Below are 15,003 nucleotides of genomic sequence, written 5' to 3' on the forward strand. Positions count from 1 at the left end.
AGCAAGTGTAAATGTGATAGATAAGATTATCCATTATTAATTCACCATGTTACAGTAGCAAGGAAGATAGTCAAAATAGAAACATCATTAAAAACTTAAGTAAGTAAACATGCAATATCAACACAAGGGAACATAAAAAATAGAAATTATATATATACAATATAAACATATACAGTGTATACAGTGATAGAAATGAAACAGAAGCAGTTAAATCACAGTTAAACCTTATGTACTTTACATATCTTACTCTTTAAACCTGTCTGACCAAATGCTCGCCCTTCACCATTACATGAACTGGCCAATAATTTCTGTCACAATTTTTTAATCCTCCATAAACTCGAGTGGACATTATTAATTCGCAGTGCAGCAGAAACTCGGAGGCAAGGCGGCAGTTCCGCGGTCCTCCAGTGGGTGGCAGTAGACGTCAGAGCATTGCCCTTTTGTTAAATGGCTGCTCGTGTCCACAGTGTCTCACTGACCCAAAGACACTGGACATGAGGGTTTGGTTATAGCGAGGGTCTGGCTGTGTGATGTAACCCCCCCCCCCCCCCCCCCCCAGGACAAACACAGTTTCCTTTCTGTGTCGACTTCACGAGGCCAAACCCAAATCAGACAAAAAACAATGCAAGGGAGTTGGTCTGACTTCAAGGGAACAACTCTGCTATGCAGTTTCATAACATTGTTTTGATATAAAATCATAGTCCGTAGCAGTGTGTCACATATTTTGTGAGCTTCTCACGGGTGTTTGTAACAGGTGGCGATGATGACACACTTTCATTTTGTTGTACAGGAACCTTTGGAATTTGACCTTGACCTTGTGAATACAGGCAGAACATTGTGTTTTCTTTGTGTTGTACCTTTTTGTTAAATTGTTGGCGTCAAGTCATGAGTCGCATTAGGATTGAAAATCTGATTTTCTGTTGTTGTTTCCCGAGTGTTTTTCGTCTTTCTTTGGCCCTTTAACGCCGACACCGTAACCTCCACTCACACAGATATTCAGTGAAACCAAAACCGGCTCGAGCAACGTTTTAATTCAGCCCTTTCCGTGGTCAACATTTCGTAAAAAAACCCAACTTTTTCTGTAAAGCTGATGATTGTCGCTCTCGGAAAAAAACGTAACCCCAAAGACAGGGTGGCCGCCGGGTTTGTGTAGTAGTTTCATGTGTGCGATTGTGTGTCTTAAAACACAGAGTGCCTGTTGTCCCCTGAACTCCTCTGTCGCCACGTCTACCTCCAGTTGCCGCCCGACAGAGACGTCCCAGTCGCTGCAGCGCGCGCACACACACACACACACACGCACACGCACACGCACACGCACTGTCAGTGCCCCAGTGTGTACCGGCAGACAGTGGAGGAGCTGTGCGGGCTGCCAGCTCTCGGAGAGGGCCACTTTGTTTCACCTCTGACTTGGATTCAGGCCAGACAATCGGAGAGTGGCTCACTGAGTCACTTGATGAACTAAGTGAATGGGGGAGTTTATAGTTTGTGCGGCATAGTTGCTCTATTCCCCCCCCCCCCCCTGCAATGTGCTTTATTGGTTTCTATTCCAATGTTCAGTCCAACAAATCAATGTCAACGTCCTCTTTAAAAATGTTTTTTTCTTCCTTTTCTGTGAGGCCAGTCTGTGTCCCCTGCAGAATAAAGGAGCAGTATTTAAAAGTGTCGTTAGGGACAAAAAGAAGAAATCCTAATGTGATTATTTTTGACTCACTCATTTGATTTGAATCACGATTTTGTGGGGATTTCTGTGTTTCATTTTCACTGATAAAATATAAAAAAAGATGTCTGTACCAAACGAGTACATGTCCTTACATCTGTAGAATATGATTTGTAGAACCGCAATGCTTCATTTATAGCGGTGTGTTGTTTATAGAAAATTGGATATTGCATTTTTTGCCATGGACCAAATTCGATCATATCTCGCTAGTTTGTTCAGCCCCCAGAAGCGTTCTAATGTGTTTTTGTAGGTGCAGTGCTGAAGTGATCAGTTGATTTTGGCTCTGGGAAAACTGCATTTTACGTTATTATCTCATATTTCATAGTCTAAATGGTTTATGGACAAAGGTAATAGCAGCATTAATGACAGTCTTATGCCTTCATATTGAAAGTATGGTTGTCAAATGCTATCAATTTTCTTTTTTTATTGAACAATCTGCTGATTTTTGGTCCTTCTTCTTGTTGATATAATGTCCAGAAGAAAAATGCCCATTACAATTTTATCAAGGTTACCAAGGTGACACCATGTCTCGTTTTGTTCTGTCTTGATTCTTTTCACCACAAAACCCAAACATGTTTAGTTCACACTAAATGGATAAAGCCAACAGATTTGCAATCTTAAATCAATCAATCAATTGACTTAAGTAATCTAATTATCATCTCAGCTCTAATCGAAGCCTCAGCGATGGTCTGGATGTTTACTGCTTAACCTGAAAGCTCTCGTGTCTGATAACGCCTCTCGCCTCTCTCTCCCTCCAGGACCTGGAGATCGTCTACTCGTATCTCCACGGGATGGAGGCCTTGTCCAACCTGCGGGAGCACCAGCTGAGGTGAGTGTCTTCACACACCCCTGCTTACTTCATTCACTCAGAGCTTGTTATCCACAACCGCACGAATTTGAAATGCAAATTAAAACACGTTGACAGCTCCTCAGTGTCGGCTCCGTAACAGGTATCGTCAGGGTGGGAAATTAACATGGAGCCACCAGTCAAAACACTAGTGACATTTGTCTGCAGCCACTCCGCCCTCTTACCTCTCTAAAAAAAAAAAAGAAGATAAAATGGTTAAGTGTTCCATTACATCCAACAATAGTCCCAGAATGTTTCAAACGGCTTATTCGTAGAATTGCCATTTTATAACTCATCAAAAGTTATTATGTCAGAAGTCGTCTCCTTCAGTGTTTTTGCGCCGATCATGAGCTAAATAATTGGCGTAATCTAGGGCTGCAACTAACGATTATTTTCATAATCGATATATCTGTCGATTATTTTCTCGACTAATCGATTAGTTGCTTGGTCCATAAAATGTCATAAAATTTTGAAATATTAAGATGATGTTTTTGTTTTTTCCACAAACCAAAGATATTTACTTTACTTTCACAGAGGAGCAAAGAAACCAGAACACATTCACATATAAACTACTTGAGCCGATTAATCGAGTATGAAAATAGTTGCCGATTCATTTTCTAGTCGATTACCAATCGATTAACTGTTGCAGCTCTAAAGTTAAGCAACAGACTTGTCTCAAACAAGCATAATTTGAAGACCTCACCTTGGATTTAAAAAAAAGAAATTGTGAAGGGCTTCTTCTACTATTGACTGACATTCTGTTCAATAATTAGGAGCATAATTGAGTTTGAAAATCGGTATTTATTAGTTTGCAACCATGATATCAGCCCCTCGCATTTTACGGCAAATTGATCGTGTTCAGATTGGGCCGTTTGAAGTGTTTTGGGGGTTTTTTTATGGCGTAAACCTGCACAAACAACCTAAACGGGCGTGACCGCGCTGCTCCGCCTCTCCAGTGTGATTTTTGCCTCTGGCTTCCCCGTCACCGCGTCGGCTTCCCAGCGTCTCCCTCGTCTGTCGAAGGGCTTTTCCAAACAGTGCATGTCAGAAGTCTGTTCCCAGCATGCCTTGTGTGCATACATGTGGATTATACAAGGCGAGGGAACAATGTAGCAGTACATGACCCGCGAGCTGGAACATTCCTCTGTTTGACCCCTCGGAGGCCTCCCACCCTGTAGTAACCCCCCACACCACCACCGCACTCTCCCCCCCCCCCCCCCCCCCCCGTTTGGATCCTGAGGAATGTCGCCGTGGTCCCGCAGACCAACCCGCCACTTCTGCCAACTTTATCTGAGTTGGTTTTTGGGGTTTTCCTATCTTATATTAAAAACTAAAAACTCCTCCCAGCCAGACATCGCACTAACCATGGGATTATGTGATACTTCTTTTCTTCATCGCATCTGGGAGGAAAGTGTTGTTTTTTTCTTCTGCTGTGGTTCTCGTTCACAGCGACTTGTTTTTTCTAGAGCCGGAGGATTGTTTTTCGGTCCTCGTGCGATTGGGGCTACAACGCATCGGACGCCCCCGGCTGTTTTTGAAGCCTTTTTTGTTTTTGTTTTGATCAGCTACTGTTTATCATAGTAGCCTCAGCCTGTAATGTGGAGACTTTCTTGTCTTCTCTGGAGGCGTCTTGGGAAAGCCTGATATGAGGGAGGGGGTCTTTTTCACACTTTATGTAGGGGGAGAAGAGTTTTGATTCCAAAATCAGAGAGCCACCATTATTTATCCCTATAAAAGACATGGGGTCTAATTCAGGGGTAAATACTCTGTTTTTAATATAAGAAATACACAGCATGTCAGAGCAGTGGGACACAAAGTGAGCCTGTGCCTGATTTATGAAGAGAAACTGAAGCACAAGTGTGCGCATAATAATTCGCCTAATCCCTTTACACTTGTTTTGGGAGCGGAGGCACAAGTAGTCTTGTGACTATAAGGTTAATCATTGAAATCCCAACACATAATTAAAAAACCAAAAACGTGACACTAAACCATCAGCTGCTACAGTGAAGCCGCCATGTGTGTCCAAAATTCACGAGACTTAAATGGGTCTGGATGCGTTCCAGTGCAACTATCGGTGTGTCGCTAATTAAATGTAGACGTTTAACACTTGTGCATCTCAATATTCAATCAAAAAGATGGTGATCTAACCGTGTCATAATATCAGTATTCCCATGAAACAAGTACCAAATACTGTAGATCATGCAGCTTTGTTGTATCAGAATATTTTCAGCAGACCTACCTACTGCATAATTGGAAGAAACATATGGGGGAAAACCCATAAATTATATCTGAAATGTTAGCATCAAATTACTCATCGATTACCGATCAATAAGAAAAGACTTCTTTGTAACAAATCACGGGAAGAAATCTGATATTCCCCTCATGACTGTCATGCTCTTACTGTTAATACGGTGTCACCATTGTTCTCGTCACCAACTCCCAGTTTGACAGTAAACCGACATTGGGACAACACTGCCTTCATCTTGTATCTGTCTACACAGCACTTTCATCTTTAATCATCAGCAACAACTTCAATATGTGTCACTCACTGACGGTGGCTGAAATGTAGAAAATCCTCAGACAACATTTCGTCCTACAATAACCAAACTCATCGAGATTTTCACATTTCCTGTGTTCAGCAAAGCAAGCTCATTAGTTTTCTTCTGTTTTGTTAACCGGCCTCTTATATAAATAAAGTTACTCTGTTGTTCCTGTTGTTTTTCTGACTCCTCCTCCTCTGTCCCTGCAGGATAATGTGCGAGACGGTCCGTTACGAGAGACACGAGGCCAACGAAGTGCTCTACTAGTAAGTACCACAAGGTCCGCCGTCGAGTGGGCGGGGCCGCCTCTGCGTGCAAATGGTTATTGATGATGTTTTGGTGAAGTGCTCGCATCTCTACTAGCGTCTGGGGGGAGCCAGCGTAACAACATTTCAATTCAGTACGATGAAAACACACTCTGGCCTGAGCGTTTCCCTCTGTGTTATTGATGAGCCGAGCAGTGCCGGCTCCACACGCCGGAACGACCTGGGCGACTTCGATGACAACAGATGTCCACAAAGCGCCCGAGTCAGTGCCGCTGATGGAGGTGTCTCTATTTCTAACCACTCCACAGCATCACCGGAGGAAAGAAGGCCTGAAGCCCCCATGGCTCCATAGGCATTTCAGTCAGCGGGGGGGGACGGTAGCGCTGATGCTTCTACTCTTCCTCCTCTGTGATCTGTGTGTTGTGGAGGGTTAACGTGATCGGAAAGCTGTATTGACAGTTTCCAGATAACACCGAGTGTGTTTGGATCCATCCCTGAAAGGCTCCTACAGCTGCGCTCAGCAGAAAACACACACATGCTCACACACACACACACACACACACACACACACACACACACACACACACACACACACACACACTGTTTGACTGGTGTCACATGTTGACGTCTTCCAAACACCCATGGTGAGAATTGCGACAGTTAATTAACTCTATCTGCGTCTGGAGGAGCTCGAGAGGGCGACTCGTCCCTTCCCTGCATCCAGATTCCCGTGTGTGTGTGTGTGTGTGTGTGTGTGTGTGTGTGTGTGTGTGTGTGTGTGTGTGTGTGTGTGTGTGTGTGTGTGTGTGTGTGTGTGTGTGTGTGTGTGTGTGTGTGTGTGTGTGTGTGTGTGTGTGTGTGTGTGTGTGTGTGTGTGTGTGTGTGTGTGTGTGTGTGTGTGTGTGTGTGTGCGCGCGCGCGAGAGTCAACACCTCATTAGAAGCCCACTTGGTGGTGTGGGAGCTGATTAAACAATAGGAATGTAGATTAAGTAGCGGTCGCTACATTCACTCCAGTTTCAGCAAGATTCCCTCAGGCCCATCACACCAGTCACCACGCACACACACACACACACACACACGCATGCATGCAAGATCTAGCCCACTCTATAGTCATTATGCATGTCTAATGTCTGTATAACGAAGTGGTGTTGTCATCACGCTGTAGTAATATTTATCCTGTCAGACAACTTTGTGCGCATTAAAAAGCAAGTTGATAGACGTCTTCATGCAGCAATGTTTTTCTGGTTGACAGTATTTATGAGCTGCTGTCAAATCACTACATTAGACCGGTCACTTTGTGGCAACCACAGAAACAGAAACACAAAGTGACTGTAACTAAATCCTAGTTTTGGGTGTACAATAGAGGTTTCAACCCCATTAATATATATCACTCTTGCTCCGTTTTTACGCCTGCCTGAGTTTTCAAGCCCATAAAATCGGAGACTTTCGGAAACACTGCTGGGCCCGTAGTAGTTTGAAACCTCCAGGGATATGTTCATGCTAACACGTTTTCATTTAAAAAAAATAAAAGGATGGTTCCCATCAGACATAATCCCTGTCCATCATAACGCACCACATAATGCATATCAAGTCACCATTTCCGCACGCTGAGCTTGTTCACCGGTGTAAACAGGAAGCAGATTGTCTGCTCCGTGGTTGGTTGCTTAGTTACAGAAGATACTATGAGGAAAAAAAAAAACAATAATGGTGAAAAGTACGTTTTCTTGCACCGATGGCTCGTCTGTTCGGAGGTCTTATTTGTTTTGGGTAGTAGACGAAAAGTATAGGTATATAAGATTTCCTACGCAGCGCAAAAATCTTAATTAAAATGAGGACAATCTTAGGTCTTACATGTATACAGCAGATTCAACGTCTTAGTGTGGACGTAGTCTTAAGAGCAGAGGACGACTACCAGTAAGTTCCTTAGTTTAACTCTGGGCAAAAGCACAGGGAACTTTACTTTTGTTTTGGTTTATTTGTTCATTTAATTTGCACAAGTGTGTACGCCTCGACTGTTTCCTCCTTTTTTTCAACTTTGTTTGCACGTGTTTGTGTGCGTGCATGTATTAACCTATAAAAAAAGCCAGCCAGGTCTCTCTGCCCGATAAGAGCTGTGTGTTAAACAGCAGCAGATCAGATTGAGTTGCCTCGTCCTCCGCGGGATCTTAATCAGTCTGTGAGAATACAAGCCTCCGACCGCCCGTCTGTCTGTAACAACGGCAATAATCTGCAAGGGAACGGGGGCTTTAAAAGTCAATGGGGGAATTCAACGTGATACCGTTTCTCAATTAAGTTGTAAAAATCGTGTATGGCTTTTGCAATGAGACGACTCTAAGATGGCTGTAAAGTGAGTTAATTTCCTTCAAGTCAACAGGCACCTCATTCAAATGAAAGATATATTTAGCTAATAAAAATTAGAGTCACGTTGTGTTTTTCGAGTGTCTTGCAACCAAAGAATTAGAACTACCTCCTAGAGTTGCCATTTGCATCATCAACATTGATAAGTCATGAATGGCAGAGAGGTGGAGACCATCCATTATTACATTTGAGTGTAAATGTACATTTTACATCGCAGTATTTCTGTCCAACTAATGCAGCGTCCGACCGACGTGTGGAGCCGGGATCCATTTCATCCTGGAAGTAAGGAGAGGATATTACCAGTAGTGGGAAGATATAAATGAAATTTACTATCTGACCATCTCACTATGTGATTACACTATACATATTATCTACAATAACCGGACTGGCTGTCACAGAAAAAAAAACTGGAGATATGTGATATTTTAAAACCAATACGTTGGTTGTACACAACAATCATAAGGGCGTCTCCGGATTTACTTAGAAAATCAATTTTTGGTGACAATACTATGATTAATGTCGAGGAATGGTTTTATTTGAGCTGCAATTAATCATTTCGATCGATAAAATGTAAGACAGTAGTAAAAAAAAAGAAAGAAAAGAAAATCCACTTTACTTTTCAAAAGGCCACGTGTCCAAATTAGTTTCAATCCTAAACCCGGACGCACCCAGTTCACCGCCACACAGAGACACAGAGAAGCATCACAACTGAGATAAAAAAAAAAAATATCAATTATCAAAATAACTGCCAATTAACGGCTCTCAAATAAGCCATGAAGATTCGTTCTCAACTGGAAGGACGAGGCCCGGAGGAAGACAGCCAGATTTACTGCCCAGCTGTAGATATAACTTCCCATTGCTTCACATAAATTTGAGCTGAATTTCACCGTTTGGCAGTCGTGTCTCCTCTGGTCCTGTCCCTTAAATCAAACGCGTACACGATTAAGCGGCAGACATCATCCAGAGGAACATTTTCTAAGTCCGGGGTTACACAGTATGCTTTTCTGCAAACATCCACTACGCTGGATTAAAGAAAACAACACCAACATTCATTTTCATGTCTTGGTCAATGAGCCACGCTCTCAGACCCTCACTCTCCCTGACAGTTGGCAGTCCCCGGAGTAATGATCGGAGGATAATACTTTACTAAGTACTCACTTCTCCCGCTCAGGGCTGCAGTAGACTGCCAGAGTGCAAACACACAGTTTCAACCCAGCATGTCATGACAACGTCCTGGGCTGCGAGGGAGCCGGAAACTCTCGGGATTTTTCACCCCACGGAGATTATGGTGCTAAAGCCCTCGTGAGACGGAGGCTGAGCATGGCACATTTCACCGTGGCCGGTGAAGAGGGCTGGCATCATCTGGTCGACCTTTGCCCCCTTTTCGATGCAGGCCGTCTCCGTCACCCCGAGCTACGCTGGTTTGTGTGGCCCCAATCAACCGATTGCCACGAAATTTGGTGGAAGGGTAAAGCTACGGCAGAGGATGAAGCTGCTAATTTTTGGAGCGGATCCATGTTTTGTTTTTTTTACCTTCTGTAAGATGGCAAGAGAGGGCGTTAGCCCTACAGTTAACTTGTTGACTGTCTACATTTCGGTGAATGTGTAGTCGTTTTAAAATAGCAAACTGAATGTATTTGGGTTTTGGTGTCTTGGTTGGACATAACTTGCAAAACGTACAAGCACGTAGATGCATAATAAGGTAACGCACAGGAATTAAGACAATAAAAGCGGAGAAAATAGGATCAATATTTATATTGTAAGCGATCAAAGTAGAGAGAAAGTCTCCAGGACTCCCAACACAACTCTGGTCTATTACTTGATCATGATGGTTTCCCATAAACGGCGAACGATTTCATCCTGCTGCTAAGTGAATTTCTGAGCCTGCCTGAATATTTTTTTTCCTGACAGTCAAATATGACTCAGTTTCACATTTTGCACATTTTTCTTTTTTTTATGAAATAAAACTCTTTTATTTCGTAAGACCCATCTCGTGGAGAAGGTCTTGATGCAATAATCGCTCTCCCCCACTGGTCGATTTTACTCCGTCGTCCACCGTCGTCATGGCTCCCGCACTAACCCGATTCCCCCACCGTTAAAGGCTTCCCAGTGGGGATGATGTTTAGTGTTTGACAATCGCTCCGAGTACGCGTGACCCAGTTCAGTCAAGCTGTCGCGGCGCATAAGAGTCTCCTATCCCCTACTTCTTCCTTTTTTTTTTGATGTTGTATCTTCTCCTCCTCCTCAACCATGTGAGTCCTCCCCTCCCCTCCCTCCCCTCCCTCGCTCGGTGCATCTGCTTGCCAGCAATTAATAATTCAGCACTTCATTTGTCGCCAGTCGTCTCCGAATGCAAAGGAGAGCCGTGGAAGGATGGAGCGAGTCTGGAGGGAGGGAGGAAGGATGGAAGGATGGAAGGATGGAGATCAGCGGAGAGGGGGAAAAGAAAAAAAAAGGGGGGGTGGTGTTGTGGGGAGGTTTTTTGCAGTGTGTCAGTAGGGCGTGCTGTCTACAGCCTCATTAGTTCTGCGAGCGGAGGAGGAGGAGGAGGAAAGAGGCGAGACTTTGTTCTCCATGATTGGAAGAAAAGAAAAAAACACTCACTCAGCACGGTGATGCTTGGGTGTGAATATATGTGTGTTTGTGTGTGTGTGTGTGTGGGGGGTGGGTGTTCCGTAAGTGCACCCATCCTTTACCTTTCTGTAAGCAGAACGCACACCCGCCCTGCTCACCGTCCGCCTGGTCATTGATTTTATTCCTTTTTTCCCTCTCCCTCTGGTGTCAATTAACAAGTCTCACTCAGACCAGGTGAAAATGTTCCGCGATAATCACGCGGGCTGCTGCCTCATCAACACCGGAGCACCTCCACGTACCTTCACAACCCCCGACGTCAGCTCTCGGTGAGCAGGCGCTCGTCTTCTGTGAAGAGGGTGTTTTTCTCTCTTTCTCGAAGCACCGTCTGGTGAGCCGACGGAGAGGAACATTACGGTTACAGCTGATGCTGTGCTGTGCATTCATTGCAAAAGATAATTATATTGCACTTTCAGCAGCAGCAGTAGTATCATTAATTATATATAGACTGATAATTTACTCTGTGTTTATCAAAACTCTGAGGAAGGAGCCTCGTGCAAATAAAATCCTTTAACAGCAGCTTTTAGGTGTGTGGGTCTCCATGTTGTTTAACTTAATTTTTTTGCAGATTGATAATTTACCAATCAATATGTCGTTCACTTTCCTGCAGAGACTAAAATCTTGTCATTTTTAGATTTTCAGTTTTCGAACAGATTAAGCAAACCAGATTAACATGTGTTAAATTTGGATTAGGGCTGATTTTGTTTCCTGCCCATGCCAAAATCAGATTACATACTTCCAAAGTCATCAGATCTCTGTACAGTTCACACTACACAACCTGATCGTGTTGTCGACAAGTAGGAACCCCCGACTACGCCGTAGTCCTGCGCTCTGATTGGCTGTAGTTGGTCACCGATTCGTCTAGATACTTGCTAGGAATCTTGTTGGAGGAGGCGATGTGTCCATCTCGAATCTTTAAAGACTTGGCACAACGATTGCCGGGTTCCAAAATGTGTCTGCACGTGTAAAATTGGGCTAAAACTTGCGTGGTGTCACCTGCAGGCATTCGCTGTGTCTGCCTTCTTCCACTCCTTATGCAAAGCTAAGCTAACTAGCTGCATTTAACTCTCCCCAAAAGACAAAAAAGCGCATTTCGCCAAGTACCAAGCTCAGTAGTTTGGAGTCACTGTATCATCGCAAACAGGAAAAGATTGCATTTATCTGATAATGTGCAAGACATTAGGTGTCTTTCATTACTCATAGATGGTTCTATTTCACAACAACATTTGAAGACCAACATTTCAACTCTTAGATTATCTGTTGTGTACGAAAACGGTCCAGGTGCTGAGATAAGAAACAATGGCACCAAAGTGAGACACTGAATCACATTAATTTGCAAAATAATGCAGAATGTTGCTCCACTTAACAATCAAAAGCAAAATGAAAGCAGTTTTTTTTTAGTGACATGTCTATTTTTACCTGAATCTTCACTGTTCAAGTCAAATTCCCAGCGCTGGAGAAAGATGAACACTTCCTTCTTTGAGTTTCTACTTCCTCTTTACTGAGGGCCCTGAGGTGACACCTTGGACCGAGCATGACCTTTTGGGTTTTTAAATCCTAACTCACCACAGATTTTCTTAAATACTTTTTAAAAATACCAATACCTGAAAAACACAGAAAAATGTATTTAGAAGCAGATGAAGGAATCTTATAATTACCAAAGTCCAGGTTCCAAAGATACTCAAACATCTCCCACGAAACCACGTTGGTACAGCAGCAGGCGATATTTAGAACCGACCTGCGTGTTTGTCCTTTGACAATATAGATGCATATGGATGACAGGCGGCGTTAACCTTTTTAATCCGTCGCCATGGCGTCTGTTTACAGTGCATGATTCGCAGTATAGGTCTCTGACGAGCCCATGTGTGTTCAGTGAGAGTCAGTGTGTCTCAGCCTTGAGAGGTTATCTCTCATTGCAAATCCCTCTCCTCTCCGCGAAGGCCCGAGGATAAGATTGACGGGCAAGGGGATGAAATCCACCCATTTAAAGGTCACATTTAAAATGTGTATTGTGTATATTCTTAGTTGTTCCTCTAAAGACCGATTGTCGTCTGAATCTAGTGATGCCATATAATTATTAAAACTAGATTATGAACGATATGGTTTTTTTGGACCCGATGCCGATATTAGAAAGTAAAACATTTCTTTTACTGATAAATCGGCCGATATATATATTTGAGACAAGACTGGAAATTATCCCTAAGATGTTGTTATTATAAAGAAATGTATTTCAGTCTTGATATTTTACAATTTAAGCAAAAATGTTATTTAAAAATAAGATGAACATTAATACCGCCATATATATTTAACTTAATTAAAGAAAATTGACATACTTCCGCAAATATAAACCCAAATGCACGTCTTCCCCGCATTGTTTATTCTGCAAAATATACGTTTTCATATCAGCAAACATAAACGAACACACCGATATGTCTGTGAATGGCTACGATATAATCGGCCGACCGAAGAAAAAGTCCTTAGTTGTAATTAAATCCCTAAAAAGGTGTCCCGTTAATAGTGTTAATGTATGTGTGTATGTGCTCGTGGGTGTTTGTTTACCCATCACGTTGCACAACCTTGACAGCCGGCTGCATCATCCAGGGGTCAGTCGGAGTTTACTTTGTCTGCGATGCCCAATTTCCTCGTCTGTGTGATTCAGCGGGGCCTTGGGTGTGGGTGGACGAGAGATTATTCCTCAGTTCAGTCATAGTTCTCTCTCTCTTTTTTCCCTCTTCACACTCCGTCTTTCTCCTGTTTTCTTCCGGTCACTTTCCTTTTTTACATTTTTTTTTAGACCTTGACTTGGCACAGTGGGCGTGTCTTACATTTCTGATACGTTTAATCACAGCAGCGTGGAAGCAAAAATAATAACATTAAAATCCAGGACTGCCACAAATGTAGTTTTTCATTATTGATTAATGTGTTGAGATTTTCCTAGATCAATAGTTGTATATCTTCGTTCCGTAAAATGTCATGAAATTGATGTCTTCTTTGATTCTTTATTTTGTCTGGCGAATGTTAACAATTTTACCAAGAGAACTCAGGAAAAAATAAAACTAACAACTCATTGGTTGACAAAGGACTTGATGAATTAATTTCATGCCTATGAGCTAATGATTTATAACAGTGAATAACATTTAATTTAAACTGGCGAATGCTTCTTGCAGCTTTACTTCAGAGTGTATCAGGGAGAGTTTGTTATAGTCATTTAAAGAAAATAAGATATTAGTTGGAGTAAATCATTGAGTTATGTGAAGTACAGTTTTATAATTTCACAGGCCAATAATACCAACCTGACACTGCAATAGATTTATATCTAAGTTTAATATTCCCGCAAAAGGGTAGAAATAGCAGATTTATGTGAGTTCAGATCCCATAAATGCCAATCCTTCCCGGTTTGTTCTCTGTTCACAATTCACAATCTTTATGTCTTGATCACCTCAGACTCATTTCACACTCATTGTATTTGATCTTTTTTTCCATCCTTAACGTCTGGCTTGTTCTCCCCTTCAGCCCGGACGACATCGGCAGCTGCTGGTACATCCTGCTGTCCGGCTCCGTCTTCATCAAGGAGTCCATGTTCCTGCCCAGGAGCAGGTAGGATCCCCGTCGGAGCCCCTCGTGGGTCAGGGCGCCGTTTGATGGTCGAGATCTCGGCACCAACGTATACGAGCAGCTGTCTCCCTTCAAAGAGGACTTTAGAACAGCCACAAAGGGAAAAGCTAATCCTGGACTTCCGAGAAAGGGCCAGCCCGAAATTTATTCCATCTCAAAAAGAAAAAGAAGTTTTGTTTCTCTTCCTTATCAGCTCGCTCTTATCCAGAGGAGCAAAACGGGAGTGACTGATTTGACCAAAACTGGCCTTCCAGTGTGCGGAGTAATACACATTTGCTTGTTGGAAAAGTTTCAAGCTTCACGTTGCCTTTTGTATCGCCCAAAAAAATGCATTTTATCTATGATGTCACTGAAGAAAATCCCTGAGGAGAAAGTGACCACTGCTGCCGGACGAAGAGTGAATGTTTTGACTCGAAAGTTTGACAAATATTTGTCAGCAAATTGGTGCACACGGTCTCGATTTGAACTGCCCACTGGTCCAGTCCAAAGCTCCCACTATTCCTCATAAGTTGCGTCCCTCAGCTAAGAGAAGCATTGTGGGCAGTGACCTTGCATGTATTTTATTTGTTTTGCGAGGCTCCCGAGGTGGCGTCATGGCGTTCCAGCAGTTCTGGAGAAAAAAGCATTCGCTGTCATCCAGGGCCTCTCTTGCACCAATACTCTCTATTCTGTTCTGTGGAAAAGTCTTGACACCATATACATATATATATATATATATATTTACACCAGAAAAATGAGCAATACACGTACTGCAAAATGTCACAGTTGTGAAAATACCCAGACATGAACCAACATACCTGCAGCTGTAGACAAACAAAGCATTCACAGCGACTGTTACATAAAAAAAAATTTCTTCCTCCCGTTTTTCTTTTTTTTTTTGCTTGTGTAACACAATGATCAGCCACAAAATGCTCCACACCAGCCAACGCGGTCTCAACTGAACAATCTCTAGCATTTGCAAGCTAATCTTCAGCCCCTGCCACACACACACACACACACACACACACACACACACACACACTGGCCT

At 42.9% G+C, this 15,003-nt stretch overlaps 1 protein-coding gene across 12 annotated transcripts in view; it reads left to right on the forward strand.

Annotated features, from left to right (window-relative positions):
• rapgef2b (Rap guanine nucleotide exchange factor 2b) overlaps positions 1–15,003 on the forward strand; it is a 102,613-nt gene that overhangs the window by 26,077 nt on the left and 61,533 nt on the right. For all 12 annotated transcript variants that reach the window (XR_007031401.1, XR_007031403.1, XR_007031402.1 and 9 more), the window contains exons 2-4: positions 2,476–2,546; positions 5,314–5,370; positions 13,875–13,958. Coding sequence is in view for 2 of the 12 variants with exons in the window: in XM_047334218.1 (XP_047190174.1) it covers positions 2,476–2,546; positions 5,314–5,370; positions 13,875–13,958 (212 nt within the window). In the remaining 10 variants the exon portion in view is untranslated. The remainder of the gene's footprint in view (positions 1–2,475; positions 2,547–5,313; positions 5,371–13,874; positions 13,959–15,003) is intronic.

The sequence above is a fragment of the Scophthalmus maximus genome, chromosome 9, assembly GCF_022379125.1.
Source record: "Scophthalmus maximus strain ysfricsl-2021 chromosome 9, ASM2237912v1, whole genome shotgun sequence".
In the NCBI taxonomy this organism is placed as follows: Eukaryota; Metazoa; Chordata; class Actinopteri; order Pleuronectiformes; family Scophthalmidae; genus Scophthalmus; species Scophthalmus maximus.